Source organism: Paroedura picta, chromosome 5 (assembly GCF_049243985.1).
Source record: "Paroedura picta isolate Pp20150507F chromosome 5, Ppicta_v3.0, whole genome shotgun sequence".
Classification (NCBI taxonomy): domain Eukaryota; kingdom Metazoa; phylum Chordata; class Lepidosauria; order Squamata; family Gekkonidae; genus Paroedura; species Paroedura picta.
In genome coordinates this window covers 16,494,563-16,514,995 of record NC_135373.1, presented here as the reverse complement: position 1 = coordinate 16,514,995, position 20,433 = coordinate 16,494,563, and the positions used below count along the sequence as shown (strand labels likewise).

The window sequence follows — 20,433 nt, the reverse complement described above, 5'->3', positions numbered from 1 at the left end:
CTGGGCCCCCGGGATATTCACTTGGCCCTGGCCCCAACCTGGTGGAAGAGCTAAGGGCCCTGACAGAGCTAACTAGGTTCCACGTTGCCTGCAAGACTGAGCTCTTCCACCAGGCATTTGGTTGAGGCCGGGGGGCAGGGGGTTGACAGGAGTTACGATCTGGGGGTCCTGCATTATCTAGACCCAGATTTACACCATTAAGATATTCATGATATTTGTCCTTTGTTGGAATCAACTGAGTTGGGTTGGGGAATATCGATTTATACCATCATCTTTATAGCTATTTTGATATTGTGATCAATGTTATCTATGTTTTAATGGGATTTTATGCTATATTGTTTTATTCTGTAAGCAGCCTCAAGGCAACATTGTTGTGAGAGGTGGGGTATAAATTTAAAATAAATAAATAAATAAATATTAAAAAGAAAATGTCCACAAGAATACTTTTAGCACAGCATCAGACTGAGCAACGGATCAAAAAATGGCTAAAATGGAATTCCTCCATCCTTCTCTCTCTACATGCCTTTCAAATTTTAGAATATAGGATACGCTCCTTAGCTTAGGAAATTACAGATTTCTACAGTTTTCTTTACTTTGAAGTTTTCATAAACTGTTCAGGTTGCCATATGGCTCTGGAAGATACAGACAGAGTTCAACGAGATCTGAACACAATGGGGAAATGGGCAAATGAGAACAAGATGCAATTTAATAAAGATAAGTGTAAAGTTCTGCATCTGGGTCAGATAAATGAAAAGCATGCCTACTGGATGGGGGATAAGCTTCTAGGTAACACTGTGTGTGAACGAGACCTTGGAGTACTTGTGGATTGTAAACTAAACATGAGCAGGCAGTGTGATGCAGCGGTAAAAAAGGCAAATGCCATTTGGGGCTGTATCAACAGGGGCATCACATCAAAGTCACAAGATGTCATAGTCCCATTGTATACGGCACTGGTCAGACCACACCTGGAGTACCCTCCTCCCTGGCCAGCAGGCCTCGACGTACAGCTGGGTTGGAATACGCAACATCTTTTTAGTAGCTAGTTGGTGTGCTCCTTTTCATATCAAACCGTACCATCCAGTTTTTCAGAAGTTTAGCCTCTGTATCATCAAAAGCAGTCCCGAGTGAAGAAAAAGCGTCTGTTCTGAAGAAAGGGAAACAAGATCAGTCCATGGCTTGTTTTGATGTCCCTTTGAACAGAAGGGGCATTTCAGAAAGCGGCTCCCTGACCTTCCTACCAGGGGTTTGATCAGGGCTTGGCCGGCTTATCCTGCACAGTCTGGCTCTATGGCCAAGCACTTGCTGCATGAGCGGAATAGGCCCCAATCCCTGCCACCTTTCTGGGGACTGATCTTTCTCTCCCCCAAGAATGTGGAGACTTTCTTCCTGGTAGAGTGGACAGCTCCTTGGGCCAAAGAACTGACTCCTTAGATTTCAGTTGCCCATTTCTGAGAAAAATATCTGAATCTTTCCAACTTTACAAAGCATTAATTCTCCAGGAGCAGCCCAGGAGCAGCCTTTCCAGCTGCTGAGCCCTTTTCCTCCCCTGCAGCACTGAGAAACGCCCAAAACTGGGATTGCTCTTCTTAGGACAGCCAGATGTGCACGTTCCAGGAAAGCAGATTTGATTTCTAAGAACTAGGCTGAGGGAGATTGGCTGAGCATCAAGAAATGCCTCTGCCTTGGATCTGAAGCTTTGACAGATAACAGTCAGTGCCTTTCCCACACCTGTGCGGCCATCTTTAGGGAAAAGAACAGAAGCGACCCTCAGGGATGAGGTTGGGGTGTGAGATCCCTGGAGTTCCCAGCCATGGTGGGGTTGGGGACAGAGGGTGGGGCGAGGGTTGACCGCTTCTGGGCAGGTTTGGATATTTCCAGAGTATGGGTGTGCGATTTGATTTGGATAAGATGAATCAATGCTGAATCAGAGGTGCCTAAATCAATTACCCCTCTGTTGAACAATCATCACACCAACTTGGAAAATGCCAAGCAGTTAATGGAAGGTGGAAACCCGCAATTTGCAGTGCTGGTAGTAAAGTTCCTTGCTATAGCTTGTAAAACCCACTGACTGATAGTGAATCCAGGGCTGGGATAAAAATGATATAATTTTAAACTTACCTAACAGTTGCATGGTTTTTATATTAAACAGAGTTTGCTATAGTTCTCTAACACTGTAATTTAAATCTTTGATTACTCGATCTTATTGGTCTATGACCATATTATAAATATCTATCTGTCTAATCACACATCCCATCAGTTTTAATCAGCCGATTCAAAGCTGCCTGGATCAATTCAGATGTGATTCAGCTGAAGAGCCACCAAGTAGCTTAGTTGTGACAGAAACTCAGCTGTTTTGTGTGTTCTTTAAATATCCCTGGACACCCTTCCTGGGTAGTGTAGAGTCAGTTCTGCACTAGGGTTGTGCGCCGCGTTGTCGGAATTGACTGCTCCAGGCCGCTGCAGCCAGAGCCTCACCGCGGGGAGGGGGGGGAGGGAGGGGGCCTGGCTGCGCACCCTCCCCCCCACGGTGAGGCGCTGGCTGCGGTGGCCCAGAGTGGCCAATTCGGACAACGTGGCGCAGAACCCTATTCTGCACTGCCCGGGTGGGGCCAAGGGAAGGAAGGGCATGCCAAACAGCTGCGTCTTTGGGCCTGCACAACAGAGCTGTTCCACCTGGCCTATGTTTGAGGCCAGAGAGAATATTGGGGAAACATGACCTCCCTGCTCAAAACCTCAGTCTGCTCAGGACATCATCAGAAGAGAGGGGGCTGCTTTAGAATGATCTATTTTAAATTGAATGTACAGTATTGGTGATATTAATGCTTAAATTGAATTATTGTTTATTGTATATGTTGCTACCCACCCTGAACCTTCAAGGTAGGGCGGGTTATAAATACAAAAATTATTTATTATTTTTGCTATTGTTGCTATTGTTATTTTTATGGTGCTGCTGGACTCCGATCTAGCCACTCTACTGAAAAGCAACATGGATTCCCATGACAGCAATTCCTAGGAGAAAATGGCTGCTTTGGAGGGTGGGCCAAAACAGCATCACAGCCCCATGGATCTCCCTCCCTAGCCCCCAGATCTCCATGAATTTCCCCAGTCCAGATTTGTTAACTCTAGTCTATGGGTCAATAATCCCAAAAATGGCAGGGGAGGAGTTAAATACTCCTCTCCATGCCAAATGGCCCCAATCCAGATCTGGTTCCCAGGTGGCTGCTGGGAGGACTCAGAGGTCCAATCCAGGCTGTGCTAGCAGTTGAAAGGTTAACCCTGAGTGGGAAAGATGGCCCTGCAGATATACCAAGATAGAGAATATCTCCCCACTGCTTGTTTGTTTATTTATTACTGAGATTTATAAGCCGCCCCTCTTGAGCCCGCCATCTTTGGGTGACATACAACGTTGTAGATATAAACCAATAAAAGAGAGCCAGTTTGGTGTCGTGGTTAGGAGTGCGGACTTCTAATCTGGCGAGCCAGGTTCGATTCTGCGCTCCCCCACATGCAGCCAGCTGGGTGACCTTGGGCTTGTCACAGCACTGATAAAACTGTTCTGACCGGGCAGTGATATCAGGGCTCTCTCAGCCTCACCCACCTCGCAGGATGTGTGTTGTGGGGAGTGGAAAGGGAAGGCAAATGTAAGCCACTTTGAGACTTCTTTGGGTAGAGAAAAGGGGCATATAAGAACCAACTCTTCTTCTTCTAAAATACATAAATGCAGTAAATAGCAAAAAAAGCTACTTAAGCTAACTGTAAATATTCTATTCTACGGTCTTATGTGTCCTCCATGGACACTGTCTTAATCCACAAAGTTATCACGTTTTTAAAAGATAGCGATTCCATTTTGAAAAAGGTATGTTTTGAAGATAGTTATGTTTTGAAGAACTTAACGCAGCACCTGGATGGATTCCACTGGGAAGAGCCAGGGGAGTGACCCTCCCTGTTCTTGTTGACCAGAACTTGCCCAAACAAATTTGGAAGAACTAGAAATCTTCAGACAGTTGGGTAGTGTAAAGTTCGCTAACAAAAAGAGATACGATGTTGCAAGGAGCTGGTATTTGACCAAGTAAAGTTATTTGCCAAACAAACTTGCAAAATAATCAAACAGCCTTGCAAAATTCTCTGCTTAGTCATTTCTGGGCTTTTTCAAATTGGTCCAAGACAGCCTGGAGATTCTGTTTCACAACAAAAGAGAGCAAAGATCAGCCCCATCTGTGCCCAACCCCCAATGGGGGGGGGGATTTCTGCCAATCTTGTGTTAGTTTTGTGAATCCTTTTTCCTTCATAACTCAAAGGTAGACCAAGAGTCCTGTTCCTCAAACTAAGGGTTTCCTGTGATCCTCATTGACAGTTCTAAGAAGGATTTTTTGTTTGGAGAAGTCGCAGGTGAAAGTCACCATCCATGATCGCACTGGAACTTTAAACACCAAAAGCAATTACTGGGAAGGTGGGGAGCAAAGGCCAGTCCAAAAATAAGACCTACCTGCTGCAGAGGTAAAAAGGCTGAAGTCCTTGGAAACCATCCTGGTGTTGGAACTTGTCTTGCTATGTTGGCATCCAGCCCAAAGTTCAAAGATCCAGCTGGAAATTATTACTGCAAGCCAAGTCATGTACTGTTCCTCTTCTACTTGGTGCAGTGGTTAAGAGCGGCAGCCTCTCATATGGAAAGCCAGGTTTGATTTCCCTGGTCCTCCTCCACATGCAGCCAGCCAGCTGGATGAACTCGAGCCAGTCCCAGTTCTCTCTGAACTCTCTCAGCCCTGCCTCACAGGGTGTCTGTGGTAGGGAGAGGAAAGATAGGCAGTTGTAAGCTGCTTTGAGACTCCTCCAAGTAGGGAAAAGCAGGATACAAAAATTTAGCTCCTCTTCTCTCCCCCCCCTCCCCCAAGACCTCAGGATGGTAGTCTCAGGACTTGGCTAAAACTGGCAGACAGACAGATTGGTGTCTGGCTCCTGTTGCGTTTTGGGACTGAAGGAGCAGGAAATTCTCATTCGTATAGAAATAGCTGCATCCCATATTTGCTGGCAGTCCAATGTGTTACTAAAAAGCCTGAGGTGCAGGTAAGCAGTTCCCTTGTCCCCGTCCCCCCACTTACAACTGGCCACCTTGCAAGGTGCTCGATAGTAAACCTTTTGTCTTACTCTGGCCAGAAGAAAAGATTCTGGAGAACAGTACAAATAACAACCAAAATAAGAACCTGTGTTGCCTCTAGACATCAACATGGAATAAAGTTCATGCAGAGAAGTTTGTGTAGTAAAGTGTCTTCTTCTATTCTGATAAGCCTCCGATGACTGGAGTACAAATGCATGCTGTGGGAAGTAAGACTCCCAAGGTCACATATTATTGGTAAAGATTGCTTTTGGAGAACAATTCACAAAATTAGGCTGTGTCTGAAGAAGAATTCGAAACAGAGACCCATTCTGTTTATTTTAGCTAGAGACATTTGTGTAACTCCTCTTCTCTTTATCCTTTAGCTCAAGGGTAGTCAAACTGCGGCCCTCCAGATGTCCATGGACTACAATTCCCAGGAGCCCCCTGCCAGCATTCGCTGGCAGGGGGCTCCTGGGAATTGTAGTCCATGGACATCTGGAGGGCCGCAGTTTGACTACCCCTGCTTTAGCTGGTGATTGGTGGAGCAGGCTATCCTCTCAGCCAATAGGCTTCTGTAGGTGCTACCAGATTTTTTTGCGTGTAACTAAGTGTTAGAGTGTTTGTTGTGTATGCGAGCACATGGGTGATCCTACTGAGGACCGAGCACATGGGCCGAGGGAGGGTCAGGTACACTTAGAGTGCGTCTGTACTCACATTTTTTCCACTGTAAATCTTGCCAAATTCTGGTTGATTTGAACCCATATCTACAGCCTTGCCCTTATGCATTTGCAGTGTCCCAATTTTCAGCCTCCTGCCTGCTTGATTGGAGGGTGGGGGGTTGGGTGAAGCTTCAGCCAGCATTAAAGGAGCACAAGGCTGGAGAATGCTTCATTTCCTGCCTTTTGACTCCCGACAATACAGCCAGAGGAAGCCAGCAGAGGGGTAAGTGGAGCATGAGGCTGCTTGTTCATCTTTCTTTTTCTGTAAGAGTGGGGGGAGGGGAGGCAGCAGCCTCACAGAGAACAAGAAGGGGAAAGTAAATCTCCGCTCAGAGAAGTGTGGACTGTTGGAGTGCAGTCACTTTAAAACAGATCCCAAAATGAGGACAAAAATAAGTCTTGTGATGGAATGGCAACCGGGAACCATGCAGTCTTTGAACTGATGCCCTGACCAATCAGCAGCAGACTGCTTTCCTACATCAGCATTGGAGTCACGGGACAGGAAGTTAATCTGGCAAAACACAGAACATCTACACTTAATACTGGGGCTCTCTGAGTGTTCCTCAAATGTTTTTTTTTTTTTTTACCAGAAATGCACTTACATACATATGCTGTGACACGAGAGGTGGTAAAGTAGCGAAATGGATCGTTTGACAATGTTTATGAGATGATAAAAAGCCCAGTGCAGACTCAGCCCTGTTCTCTAAGCATCGCAGCCACCATGACAGCCCATCGGTTTGAGTCACTCAAGGGGTCTGTGCCAATGGTTACCCACCCTGGTTCTTACAGTGTATATAAGTTGGGGTCTTCGGGGGAGGGTTAGCAGAGTGAAGTCTTGGTGCTGCTTGTATCATGTACGTTCACAATTAAAGACAGCTGCAATGATTCCAAAGTCATGTGGATCTGGAACCCACATATTTTCAGGGTACATGAAACACAAAAGTGGGGACTATAAGTGGGTTGGGGGTTTTTAGTTGATGCTTTAGGAATATTATCGTGATTATTTTTGTAATTTTAACCTGTGTTTAAATTGTTGTTAGCTGCCATGAGCTGGCCAGTCCAAGAGCGGTGTCATACAATTCATAAAAATACATAATAAATAAATGATGGGTATCCATTGATAGTTGGTGACTATGACCACATCCTGTGGCAATGAGTTCCACAAACTCACTATATGCTGTGAAGAAATACTGCCTTTTTTAGTTCCTGAATCTTCTGGTTCTAGACCTTCTTCCTTTGTCACTGCTATTTGACAAAGCTCCACATCCTCCCCGTCCTGAAAACATCCACTCAGGAAGAGGCGTTGGCCCTGTATCTTCAGGATAGCAAGAATTCAGTGAGCTTTTCAACAATCGCCTTATCGTCCTTTAGTGCTTCTTTAATTCCATTGTCATCCAGTGGTCCACCTCCTTCCCTAGCTGGTTTCCTGCTCTGAAAGTAAAGAATTGCCCATTGTTGGTCTCCATGCTGTTAGCGGCATATTTTATCAAAGCCCTGTTTTGTATCCCTGATTGTCAGCTTGCTTTTCCTTCGTGTCAGTTTGTGGTCATTTTTGTTTGTCTCCTTCCAGGTTACAAAGGAAGCTTTTTTTTTCCTGCTTGTTAATCATGCTGGTGACCCCTTCAACTCTGAACTATCTTTCCTGACCTGTGCTATACAGTATGAAGGTTTTGAGAACCCCCTAGGGCTTTTCAAGAGATTTGACACTCTTGTTCCTTTCAACTTCTTTTTTTACCAGATTTCTTATCTTGGAGAAGTTCCTTGCAGTTCAGCTTCCAGAAGAGACTGGAAAGGGAAATTGCTGAATTACAATTCTCAAAGCAATGGAATCCTTAGGACTCAACAGGGATATTGGTTTCTTATCTCACTACAAGCCACATCCAGCCCTTATATCTGCATTCCTCCCAGGAGGGCCATACATCCTCTTTATGTGATGTGGAGACAAGGCTCACAAAACGGAGTCCAAAGGATCGTGTCAATACCCACTTCAAATGGTCGATGATTGACCAAGCCTTCCATTCCTAGTGTTTAATTATTGACATCTCGATTTCCAGAACTGAAGAAGTAGAATTCTGGCAGCTGTTTGTACATTAATTCTGCTTCTTGCATTGATCCCAAGTTCCTTTAGGCCTCCTTCCAAGAGAAGCTGGAGATAGATTATTAAAGGTAAAGGTAAAGGTAAAGGTATCCCCTGTGCAAGCACCGAGTCATGTCTGACCCTTGGGGTGACGCCCTCTAGCGTTTTCATGGCAGACTCAATACGGGGTGGTTTGCCAGTGCCTTCCCCAGTCATTACCGTTTACCCCCCAGCAAGCTGGGTACTCATTTTACCGACCTCGGAAGGATGGGAGGCTGAGTCAACCTTGAGCCGGCGGCTGGGATTGAACTCCCAGCCTCATGAGCTGAGCTTTCAGACTGCATGTCTGCTGCCTTACCACTCTGTGCCACAAGAGGCTCTATTATTATAGATCAGGGGTAGTCAAACTGCGGCCCTCCAGATGTCCATGGACTACAATTCCTAGGAGCCCCTGCCAGCATTCGCTGGCAGGGGCTCCTGGGAATTGTAGTCCATGGACATCTGGAGGGCCGCAGTTTGACTACCCGTTATAGATTATTGGAGATAGACTATTCGTAGCCTCCATTACTCCCCCCCCCTGTTCCCCATCCCTCCCATACAAACTGGAGATTCAGAAACAGACAGAAAACATGTATCAGAACTGTTCTTGACCACGATCCCAGGAAATCAACAATTACAACAGGACACACATTTCCATCCAGGCATAATTTATGACCAAGGCACGGTCATAGTTTGTGATATTTACTTACCTTTCCCTTTCTTCATTTTTCTCAATGTTGCCTGTCAAAGGACAGAATTGTTTTTACCCCCAAAAGGGACATTCTGAAACATTTTTCTAAGGGGCCCTCTCGGACCTTGCGATCCCAAACCATCTGGTTCCATTCCAGCCTGTTCGGCAGCCAGTTTGGTGGCATTTTAGAAAATTAAGGAGGAATTTCTTCTTTTGGGGGTTCATGACTGTCTTGTTGCAGGGGTGGAGATGCCAGTTGTCACATCAATGGGAAAATACCCCTAGTCCAAAGTGGATTGGGTTCCCACTAAACTCTGAACATGACAATGTTGTCACCCACCCCATTTCATGGGTGGGCTCTTTTCCAGAGGTTTTGTTCTATCTATTCTATCTATTCCAAGGAGCACGTTGATGCCAATCCCCCTGGCAATAATTATTTTTCAGGACTATTGTAACAACAGCAACATGCTGGGTGTGTTGCCAGAGCGGGAAATGGATTGCCCTGGGGAGCCCCTCACCCTGTCTGACTCGTGGAACAAAATTGGCTGGATGCTCAGAAAAACAATTCTGCAGAAAGATTCTACCCCTGAACACAGGAATGGTCTTGTCCAAGCCCCAGAAGTCAAGTGGGGAGTTGCAAACGCTTGCCGCTGAGGTTGTTGGACGACAGTTCACATGATACCATTTGTTTGCCAAGTGGGTTGAGACAAGCTGGTGCCAGTTTATTTCCCTAGTCCTCTTAACTCTCTTTCTCTCTCTGTAGCTGCCTGTTCAGCAGAAGATCAGCAACTGCCCAGCAAGTCTTGTACCTGCTGCACGGAGACGGCGTTCCCCACCACGATGGACTTCAGTGGCTCCTTCACCCTTCTGTTGGCCACCGTCATCTCCTGCCTCTTCTTCCTCACCTTCTCTTCAAAGAAGAAGTTCCACAGCCTCCCCCCGGGGCCCACTCCACTCCCGTTCATTGGCAACATGCTCCAGGTGGACGTGAAGGAGCTGATCAACTCCCTGAGAGAAGTGAGGAGAGGCTCTAGGCCCCTGGGGCCCCGGCGGTGGGAGGTTTAGCTTGGGGGCCCGGATCGGGCTTGGAGGCGATGGAGTGTCAGATGGCATCTTGGAGCAAGGCTGGCTCACAGAATCTCCTCTTGAGATTCGTGGTCCACTTGGGAAAGGAGGGGAGAGTGATGGAGATCAAGAGTGCCTCTGTGCACATGCAGAATCTCGCAGCTTTACTACAGGACAATCAGACCCCCAACTCATCTGGCATTAGGGAGCAGGACTGACCTCCAGCACCTTTCTTTTCTTTCTCATTCATTTTTTTTTCGGCTTCAGGGACAAACAGAAGGAGACAGAGGGACTCCTCCTGTCCAAAGAGATCCCTGGAGGTCTCCTTCTCATGCTGCCAAGGACAGGTCACTGGGCTGAAATCCAAAGGGGGTCAGGTGGGGACAGAGATCTGTGTTGTCTGCCTCCAGGAGGAAGTCCAGAGTGGAGACTCTCTAGAACAGGGGTAGTCAACCTGTGGTCCTCCAGATGTCCATGGACTACAATTCCCATGAGCCCCTGCCAGCAAATGGTGGCAGGGGCTCATGGGAATTGTAGTCCATGCACATCTGGAGGACCACAGGTTGACTACCCCTGCTCTAGAACACAGCCTTCTTTTTGGCCCACTCGGCATGATTTTATTTATGCCACAGGCTGTCTTGGCATTAGTAAGCCATTTACAGGCAAGGGCCAAGGGCTGCAGAACTCTTGAGGAAAAAAAATCTCCTTTGCTTGAAGGGGAGTCGAGGGCACAGGCAGCCCCCACCCCCACCCCCACCCCCACCCCCACCCCCACAGAAGCAGCAGAAGCACAGGGCTTTCAATCTGAATGCTCTGAAGCCAGGCAGTTTAAGTATCTGAGCTGTTCATTACAGGTGGGAGGCAGTGTTGGTCTGAAGCTGCCCCACAAAGCTCAAATCCAGGGGGAACTGGAAGACCAACCAAGTTTTATTCTGGGTACAAACCAGTAGCCTCTATGGGAACAGTTATTATATCGCCATCTTTGTAAATCAGCATTGTTTTATGGGGTTTTAATGGGGGATTTTTATGGTTTTAATGTATTGATTTATATTTGAAATGTTGTAAACCGCCAAGAGCCGGTTCTCTGAGAGCGGCAGTCATACAATTTTAATTAATAACAATAATAACAATAATAATAAAGTAATTAGAAGCCACTGCCCTTAAATGCTATACTACAAGAGCCAGCATAGCGGCTTCTAATCTGGTGAGCCAAGTTTGATTCCCTGGTCCTCCTCCGCATGGTCTAGTCCCAGTCCTGTTAGAGCTGTTTTCACAAAGCAGCCTCCCTCAGAGCTCTCTCAGCCCCACATACTTCCCCCTCCTCCTCCTCCTCCCTCCTCCTCCTCCTCCTCTCCTTCTTCTTCTTCTTCTTCTTCTTCTTCTTCTTCTTCTTCTTCTTCTTCTTCTTCTTCTTCTTCTTCTTCTTCTTCTTCTTCTTCTTCTTCTTCGGGGTGCCACAGAGTCTACCCTCCACAGCAGCCATTTTTTCCAGGAGATCTCCATAACCTGGAGATTGGTAGTAATTCTGGGAAATCTCCAGGCCCTACCTGAAGATTGGTAGTAATTCTGGGAAATCTCCAGGCCCTACCTGAAGGTTGGCAGCCCTAAGCTGCTCACATTTATTTGCTTTTCAATCTGTTTTGTGCAGTCAACTGCACTTGTGTGTTCTTACACGCTAAGCCTGCCAGCCTCCAGGTAGGACAGAGAGATCTCCTGGAATTGCAACTCATTTCCGGGGCACAAAGCTCCCTGGAAGGGCTACTTTGGAGTGTGGACGGTATTCCCCACTGAGAACCCTGCCTTGCCCCAAACCGGGAAGGTCCTAACCTGAAGCTGATAACTGCAGCACACATACACACAGACAGACACACACATAAAAACCCTTCCAAAATCCTGATTTATGGAAAACCTGCCTTTCCTTCCTTCCAGCTCAGCAAGACATATGGCCCGATGTACACGTTCTACCTGGGCTCCCGGCCCTGCGTGGTCCTCTCTGGCTACCAGGTGCTGAAGGAGGCTTTGATTGACAAGGCAGAAGAATTCAGCGGCCGCGGAGACTTCCCTGCAGTCCAGATGTGGAGCAAAGGCAACGGTGAGCCGTACACAGAATCAGACGCTCGGGCCATCAGAATCTGTATCACCTACTGAGGCTGGCAGCTGCTCTACGGGGTCTCAGGAAGAGAGAGGCATTTCCCACCACCTGCTCCCTGAGACTTGAACTGGAAATGCCGGGGATTGAACCTGGAACCTTCTGCCTACCAAGTGCATGACACAGTGGGCCACAGCCCCTCCTGAAGGCTGCTGGGGAAAGACACACATTCCACACCCTCTGCCCCAGTTTCATAAGAGTTGTGTGTAGCAGCTCAGTCGGGAAGGAAGGGCACTCTGTGTATGTTCAAGGGAAATCTCCACTGTGTTCCTGGAGCTGAGCCTCAGCACAGAACAGCAGGTGGAGGGAGGAACCTACAGAAGCCTTGCCAACCTCCAGGCAGGACCTGGAACTCTCATGAAATGACACTAGACTAAAGTGATCAGTTCCTTTGTTGAAAATACCTGATTTGGAGGGTGGCTGGGGCATTGTTCTCTATTGAGATCCCTCCCCTACATCTTCAGGAATTTCCCAGCCCAAAGTTGGCAGTCCTAGCCTGGGGGAGGGGACACTGGAGCTGGCCTGGCCGAGCTTGTCCACACTCTAGCACAGGGGTAGTCAAACTGCGGCCCTCCAGATGTCCATGGACTACAATTCCCAGGAGCCCCCTGCCAGCGAACGCTGGCAGGGGGCTCCTGGGAATCGTAGTCCATGGACATCTGGAGGGCCGCAGTTTGACTACCCCTGCTCTAGCAGCAGTTGGGGGGGAGGGTTGGTGCTTCTTGAATTGTACAGGAATTGGGTCATTTGGGCTTAGAGTTGGCAGGTTGATTTGAGCAGCCCACAGGGAATTGTGTGTGTGTGGGGGGGGGGAGGTTGCTTTCCAAGGTGCTGATATCAGGGGAAGTGACATAGGGAGAGATACTTTGGGGCAAAACTCTCTGGTAGAATTTCTTCAAACCATGTAGTCTACTCTGTCCCCAACAATCCCAGCTTGCTGGCATTTGGGTGATATCAGCTCATCTGTTAAGGAGCAACATTCTTCTGAATTTGGGTGAGTTCTGGGAGGAGTAAGGGGGGGGCAAGGTGCATCTTGAAAGCAGAGGACCCCTCCCCAGTCCAGTCAATCTGGCAACACTCTTAGGCCTGTTTGGGGTTGTGCAATGTGGGTGAAATAGAGTCCTAGATGCAGCTGCACATGCATCAGAGGCCTCCTGGCGAGCTTCTGTCCAGAGCCATTCTCCAGACGGACCCTTGTCTCCCGTGGCCCCCAGGCTCTTGCCAGGGCCGTGGCTGCTGGCTACAGCTGACCCTTGGCCTCCCCTTGCTCTCTCCCCAGGGATTGTCTACGGCACAGGGGAGTGTTGGAGGCAGCTGCGCCGATTTGCCATCACCACCTTCAAGAACTTTGGCATGGGGAAGCGGTCCATTGAGGAGCGGATCAAAGAGGAGGCCCAGATCCTGGTGGAGGAGCTCCGCAAGACCCAAGGTTGGCCTGGGGCGGGGCTGGGGAGATTTAGACTACCCACATTCCTCCGTGTCCTCTTCTCCTGATGGACCAAGCACTCCTGCACAGGGAGAACTGCCTGCCTGCAGAATTGCCTTCATGGGTGGGGCTGCTGCCTCTGTTTATTACTCCAGATCAGTGATCACAGGAAAGATTCACTTGCTGAATTCAAAGCTGTTGGTCGAGACATTGAAGCCAGGCCAGAAAACCGGGCAGCTGCTCTGACAGACCAGCCTTCAGAGGCTTTGCCAGACAGGAAGAAGTGCTCTCTGTGCCTCTCGTATGAACTGGGAGGCCTCAAAAGAGGAGGAAGTAATGGCTTCTCCTTCCAGCCAGGCCCCAGGTGCTCACTCGGTGGAGGCAGTCCAGGGAAGGGCCTTCTCAGTCATGGCACCAATGCTCTGAAATACAGATGGGGGGAACCTTTGGAAAATGTCCCCCCCTGTTGGTTTGGAGTTTGGTTAATATTGAGCAGAGACAGCTTGTCCAGAAATGTATCCACCATGAACAACAACGAAGTTCATGGAAAATTTGTCCTGGTTCACCTGCTACAAACTTCACTTCATGAACCACAAACAAGACAGAGTTCATTATGAATTGCCAATTCTTGCCCATCCCTCCTCTGGGACTTCATCTGTCCCCTTCTATAGCCCCCTTCTGCCAGTGAGTGCTTCATTTTGCTTTCCCCCAATGATCCCTGTGGTGTTTTCATTGCTTTACCTTTTTTGAATTGTTTGAATGAAGCATGTTTTGGTGGGCCTTGACTTGATCATGCATGATTTAAATGTTTAGGTGCCTAGCAAGGGTGGAAAGGCAGGATACAAATATTGTAATTATACTGATAATCCCTGCATGAGGATCATCTCCCCCCCCCCTCTGCTGCCTCTTGGTGTGTTCACAGGCAAGCCCTTTGACCCCACCTTCTTCCTGAGTTGCGCCGGCTCCAACATCATCTGCTCCCTGGTTTTCGGAAGCCGCTTTGAATACACGGACAAGAAATTCCTCATGTTGATGGACCTCATCAATAAAAACTGGAAGCTCATGAGCTCCACCTGGGGGCAAGTGAGTCCAAGATGGGGAGGGTGGGGACTTGGGGCTCCCACCTCCAGGAATGCCTCTATAGAAGAACTGCAATGGAGGGAAACACAATCTCTGCCACTTCTTGCCTCCCTGCAGTGCTGGACATTCAGCAGAATGGCGCAACCCAGATGCTGTGGGAAATGCATTCTCAAGTATGCAATAACTAGTAGAACCACAGTGTTCAGGGGCAGTGTGTCTCTGAATACCACTGGGGGCAAACAAACAGTAGGGGAGGCTTGTTACCTGTTACCAGTTACCTGCAGCCATTGAGTTGCCTGCTGGGTGAACAAAAGGCCTCAGCTGTCCTACTTGGTCAGATCCAGGGGGAGCTTGTCTAGCTGCCTTGAGACTCAAACACTCAGACTGGGAATGGTCCCTAATTAGGGTTGCCAACTTTGGGTTGGGAGTGGGGGTGGTTTGGGGAGCGGTGGGGAGGGGTCTCAGCAGGGTCTAGTATCATATCGTCCACCCTCCAAAGCAGCAACTGATCCCTGTAGTAAAGCTTCTTAAACTGTGGATCACAGCACCATTCAGGGTTGCGTAACTGAATGTGGGGGTTGTGAATCCTGTTGACTTCTAGCCAGTATGCAACTCCCACAAGGGAGTAACAGTGACTGTTGCCCTTGTGTGTCTGCTTCTTGCCCACTGCTTCCCATGTTCTGCCACCTGATTTGGTTCCTGAGCTGGCTGCAGACTTCCCTCCTTGCTCCTGAGCTGTTTTGTGCTAGCTTCTTCTCAAGCCCCCAGGCTTCTGTGCCACACTTGAATGCATCGTCTTGTAAATAGAGTGCTTGTGGTAGTGGGGAGGGGGGGGGAGAGGCAGGGAATATATTGAGGGAAGATACTCTGGAGAGCCTGCAGGAGTTTGCCTTCATCTCCTTCTCCCCTTGGGCTTGCCACGACACTGATAAAGCTGTTCTGACCAAGCAGTAATATCAGGGCTCTCTCAGCCTCACCTCCCACCCAGGATGTGTGTTGTGGGGAGAGGAAAGGGAAGGTGAATGTAAGCCGCTTTGAGACTCCTCTGGGTAGAGAAAAGTGGCATACAAGAAACCAATTCTTCTTCTTGTTCTTCTTCAGTAATATCAGGGCTCTCTCAGCCCCACCTCCCTCACAGGGTGTCTGTTGTGGGGACAGGAAAGGGAAGGCAAATGTAAGCTGTTTTGAGACTTCTTTGTAGAGAGAAAAACGGCATATAAGAACCAACTCTTCTTCTTCTTCCCCCTCCTCCTTCTCCTCCTATTTTTTAAAAGGGTGTACACCAACCTGTGCTGCACTGCATATTCCTCTATAAACTCTTTTCTAGTTCCTGGTTGAGAATTAGAGATCCCAGGTGGGACCTGAGGATCCCTTGGAATGTTAGCTCATCTCCTGACTAAAGCATTCGGTTTGATTGGTATGCCTATTTTACATGCTTATATACTTGGGGTCATGAAAAAATTTCTCAGGCAAGAAGGGGTCCTGAGAAGGAAAAGTTTAAGAACCCCTTGTCTAGAGATCTGTAGAAACAGTGGAAGACTTTTCCTGTGACCCATGACTTCCTCCCCCTTCTGCTGCAGATGCTCTTCACCTTCCCTGAGATCATGAAGTACATCCCAGGGCCCCACCGCCAGATCTACCAGAACTACCTGAAGCTGGCAGAGTTTGTGGGTGAGCGGCTGGAGATGAACAGGCAGACGCTGGACCCAAACAACCTGAGAGACTTCATTGACTGCTTCCTCATCAAAATCCAGCAGGTACCCTTCTGCTGCACCAAGCTCAGACGCATCCCTGACAGTGGACTTTTGCTCCTCATGAGTAGATCTGGGAAGGGGCCATGAGAGCCAAAGCAAGAAGGTGAGATTGCCCAGCATCTCAACCAGCCTCCAGTTCCCAAGATCCTTTGTGGGGTCAAGCCATGGCAGTGAGACTGGTATAAAACCAGGGGGGAATGTGGCCTACATCTGTCCGGGTGCCAAGAGCTGTAAAATTTGCAGTGCTTCCCAGCACATCAGTATTTGAGGGGCCGTCAGGAAGCAAGTCAAGACCCTAAAGGAGTGCTCCCCCAACAAGGAATGGTGGTCCCCGCCCCAGGTTATATTACAGTTCAGTTTGAGCCTGTCTTGCACCAGAAATCGGGTAGGTCCCTAAAATTCCAGAGACCAGGTAACTGGGTTGCAGTGCGCAGAGTACTAGATCTGAATCTCCTTGCACAACCCCCACCCCCCATGATCATTTTGTCAGCCTTGGCAAGACTGGCTTCCCAGCATGGATAAGCAGAGTTCCACATCTGTGTTTCATCCCCTTTTCAGGAGAAGAACAATCCCAACACCTATTTCAATGAGGACACCATGTCCAAGACCACAGTGAACCTCTTCTTTGCCGGAACGGAGACTGTCAGCTCCACCCTGAAGTACGGGCTCCGAATCCTCCTGAGGCACCCTGAAGTGGAAGGTGACTGGGGATGGGGTGGTGGTGACTGCCCTTGGAGAGTGAGGGGCCGGTTCTTCTGTGATGTTTGGTAGCTGAGGGGCAATGTGGGAAAAAGGGAATGGGGAGGGGGCAAATGAGCTGTGTGCAGCATCAAGGGATGGAACATGTTGCATGCTGTTGGTAGAAAGCACTTTCAAGTCGGAGCTGATTTACGGCAACCCCTTGTGAGATCTTCAAGGCAAGAAATGTTCAGAGGTGGTTTTGTCATTGCATGTCTTCATGTTGTGACCCTCAACTTATTTGGTGGTCTAGCATCCAAGTACTAAGCAGGGTAGGCCCTGCTTAGCTTCTGAGATCTGATGGGTTAAGTCTAGCTAGGGTGTTTTCTGCATTCACAGTTTAATTTTGATTCTTACTGAATTGAAGCGGTATCTCCTTAAACCGCATGCTGTTCACATCTGTTCCTGTACTCTGCGCCTATTTTATTGCTTGAATTTTCTCCTACAAATCTCAGAGTTTAAATCTGCACACTAATAAGAAAAAAGGATTGCCAGGATTTCCCCCCCCCTTTTTTTTTTGTATGAGCTGTTGATGGGTCTCTCTTGCTTGGTTTCCAGCAAGAGCAGGGCTTCACCTTCAGGCTTTGCATTTTAATACATTTTAGTGCTTCCTTTATTTTATATCAACTTTTATGCTGTAGAAGCATTTGTTTCTGCTTTACCAACCCCCTTATGTGATAAGCATTAATATCAGAAGAAGTAAAGACGAGCTGTCCTTGCACGTGCTTTACATAGTGTGTGTGTGGGGGGGGGGGGGAGAAACACTTGCCAGGGCTCTTTTCTTCTGCCATTCCCCACAGCAGGTCCAGTTGGTGTGGTCCCTCCAGGGTCACTGCCACCTGTTCCTGGCCACCCCTGCATCCTCCAGCCCTTGACAGCCTCTCTTCTTTGTTACAGAAAAACTCCATGAGGAAATTGACCAGGTCATCGGGCTGAACCGCAGCCCCTGCATGGAGGACAGGCAGAAGATGCCCTACACGGATGCTGTCATCCATGAGATCCAGCGCTTTGCTGACATCGTCCCCATGGGGGTGCCCCACACGGTCACACGGGACATCGAATTCCGTGGATATGTCCTCCCCAAGGTCGCTATAAATTTGGAGCTCATTCACAGATTCAGGACAGTAGTGTTCAGATCATAGGACTCCCCATGCTAATCCCAGCTGCCCACTTCTTGGCCCACCCCAGGAAGGACATGGAAGGGGTATTTTTTAAAAAGCAAATCATGCTGGTCATCTCTGGGGGTTTTGTAGGATTTGGTTGACCCCCCATGGGAGGGGGTGGTTTGACCCCCATGGGCCTTTGGGCAGAGCCTCTGTACTGACCGCCTTGCTCTTATCCCAGGACCTGAACATAATCCCGCTGCTCTGCACATCTCAGTTTGACCCAACACAGTTCAAGAATCCAAACTCCTTTGACCCGACTCACTTCCTGGATGAGAACGGACGGTTCAAGAAGAATGACGCCTTCATGGCTTTCTCGGCAGGTAGGAACAAAGGGAGGTGGGGTAGACCACTGCCAGAGGGGCTAGAGTATGTTCGGGGCTCCTGGACTGTGCTGATCTGCCTCCCCTTCTGCCAGCCATTCACTCAACGCCAGTCCAGGACAATTTTCTCAAGCCAAGTAAGGCCCACCCTTTGCCTCCTGGGCTGACCCTTTTGCTTGCCAGCCCCAAACCCATGGGAAGAGGTTATTGCTCAGGGGAAGAGCCTCTCTTGGCATGCAGAAGGTCCCAGGTTCAATCCCCAGCAGCATCTCCAGTAGAAAGGAGAGGGCAGGAGGGGATGGGAAAGACCTCAGCCTGATACCTTGGAGAGCGGCTTCCAGTCTGAGTAGACAGAGCTGACCTTGATGGACATTGCAGGTTCATGTGTGTTCCTGTTTTTGGAGGGTCAATGGCTCTGTCCCTCTCCTTCCCCTGCAGGAAAACGGGTCTGCCTGGGAGAAGGCCTGGCGCTCATGGAGCTCTTCATCTTCCTCACCACCATCTTGCAGAACTTCAAGCTGAAGCCCCTGATGGCCCCCAAGGACATCGACATCACCCCAGAATCTACAGGACTGGGGAGCATCCCTCGACCCTACCAGTTCTGCCTCCTCCCCCGGTGAAACCGGGCCTGGCCACCCACCACCCCTCACTGGGGCATGACAAAGCCTGGCCCACACTGTGGGAATGAAGGGGTGGGGGGTGAGGAGGGAGAAGGCAGCTGGGGGGTCCACACAGAACAGGCTCCAGGCCAGCTTGGCAGGGAGGCAGTTTTCTAACCAAGCACTCGGCTGGCTGCGCTGATCATCTGTGGACATGCCACTGTGATCTGGCACCTGCAGCCTAAAGGGACATCCTGCCTCCTCCACACTCTGTCCTCTCCTTCGGTGGCCATGCGCTCTGGTTACTCTGACCCCAGAACCTCCTTGCCCCCACGCCCATGTTAATCCCACACATTTCTGCTCCTCCTGGCTTTTCCACCGTGCTGAGGGAGGAGTCCTCCCCATTAACCTCTCCTTTCTTTTTTGAAAAATATTTATCAAGAGCCCTTTGTAGAGAAAAATAATAAAAGCTAAGATAAAGAAATAAAAGAGGGGTGGGGGGGGTACAAAACCAAAAAGACAGGGGGAAAAAGAAATATACAAAAATATGAAGAAAAGGCTTCCAGTTTTCTCTACAACAAATACAAATAAATACAAATAAAGTTATGAACTTAGATTCATTATAGTGGAAAGGGGCCATGCAGGCCATCTAGTCCCACCCCCTGCTCTGTACAGGATTAGCCTGAAGCACCCAGCATCTTGAAGGCTGCCAGTGAGGGGGAGCTCCCCACCTTCTTACGCAATCCATTCCATGGCTGAACTACTCTGACTGGAAAATTTTTTCCTGATATCTAGCTGATATAATTCTCCACGTAGCTTAAAGCCATTGCTGCAGGTCCTGCCCACAGGAACCTTTCCCTGCTCTCCTCCAAGTGACAACCCTTCAAATATTTAAAAACAGCAACTCTGTCCCCTCTCAGCCTCCTCTTCTCCAGGCTGAACATTCCCAAGTCCCTCAGCCTTTCCTCACAGGGCTCGGACCCCAGGCTCCAGATCAGTGGTAGCCAAACTGCGGCCCTCCAGATGTCCATGGACTACAATTCCCATGAGCCCCTGCCAGCATTCGCTGGCAGGGGCTCATGGGAATTGTAGTCCATGGACATCTGGAGGGCCGCAGTTTGACTACCCCTGGTCCAGATCATCCTCATCGCTCTCCTCTGAACCCCCTCAGTTCTGTCCACATCGTTTTGGAATGACTTGTCACTGTCTTTTTAATTACAGAAGGAGAAAGGGATCTCTTTTTTCCTGTTATCAAATCCCGCCCCGCATAATCATCAACCCCCCAGGTCATCCGTTCACGTTTGGTTTCCTTTTTGTGCAAAAAGTCTATAAGGGCTCTCCAAGTTGCAATGAAAGTAGATATTCTCTTTTCTCTGATCAAAGAAGTAAGTTGAGCCAGCTCTGCAAGTTCCATCATGTTTGCCAGCCGCTCCCCTGTTGTGGGGAATGTTGGACTTTTCCACGTTTGAGCACAGAATAACCTTGCTGCAGTTGTCCGGCTCTTTTTCCTGGTTG

The 20,433-nt window shown here is 48.8% G+C and overlaps 1 protein-coding gene and 1 long non-coding RNA gene across 2 annotated transcripts; one reads left to right on the top strand and one right to left on the bottom strand.

The window, feature by feature from the left end:
* Window positions 1-3,999: 3,999 nt before the first annotated feature.
* LOC143837159 (uncharacterized) lies at window positions 4,000-9,229 on the bottom strand. The gene is made up of 3 exons (XR_013230927.1): window positions 8,641-9,229; window positions 7,171-7,245; window positions 4,000-4,779 (listed from the first exon to the last, which is right to left on the bottom strand). It is a non-coding gene; the product is annotated as an uncharacterized LOC143837159 (long non-coding RNA).
* A 120-nt stretch (window positions 9,230-9,349) lies between these two features.
* Window positions 9,350-19,941, top strand: LOC143837157 (cytochrome P450 2F3-like). Its single transcript, XM_077336684.1, has 9 exons — window positions 9,350-9,638; window positions 11,616-11,778; window positions 13,115-13,264; window positions 14,184-14,344; window positions 15,922-16,098; window positions 16,654-16,795; window positions 17,731-17,918; window positions 18,178-18,319; window positions 18,758-19,941. The coding sequence occupies exons 1-9, from the start codon at window positions 9,462-9,464 to the stop codon at window positions 18,937-18,939; spliced, it is 1,482 nt and encodes a 493-aa protein (XP_077192799.1). The 5' UTR covers window positions 9,350-9,461; the 3' UTR covers window positions 18,940-19,941.
* The last annotated feature ends 492 nt before the right edge of the window (window positions 19,942-20,433 follow it).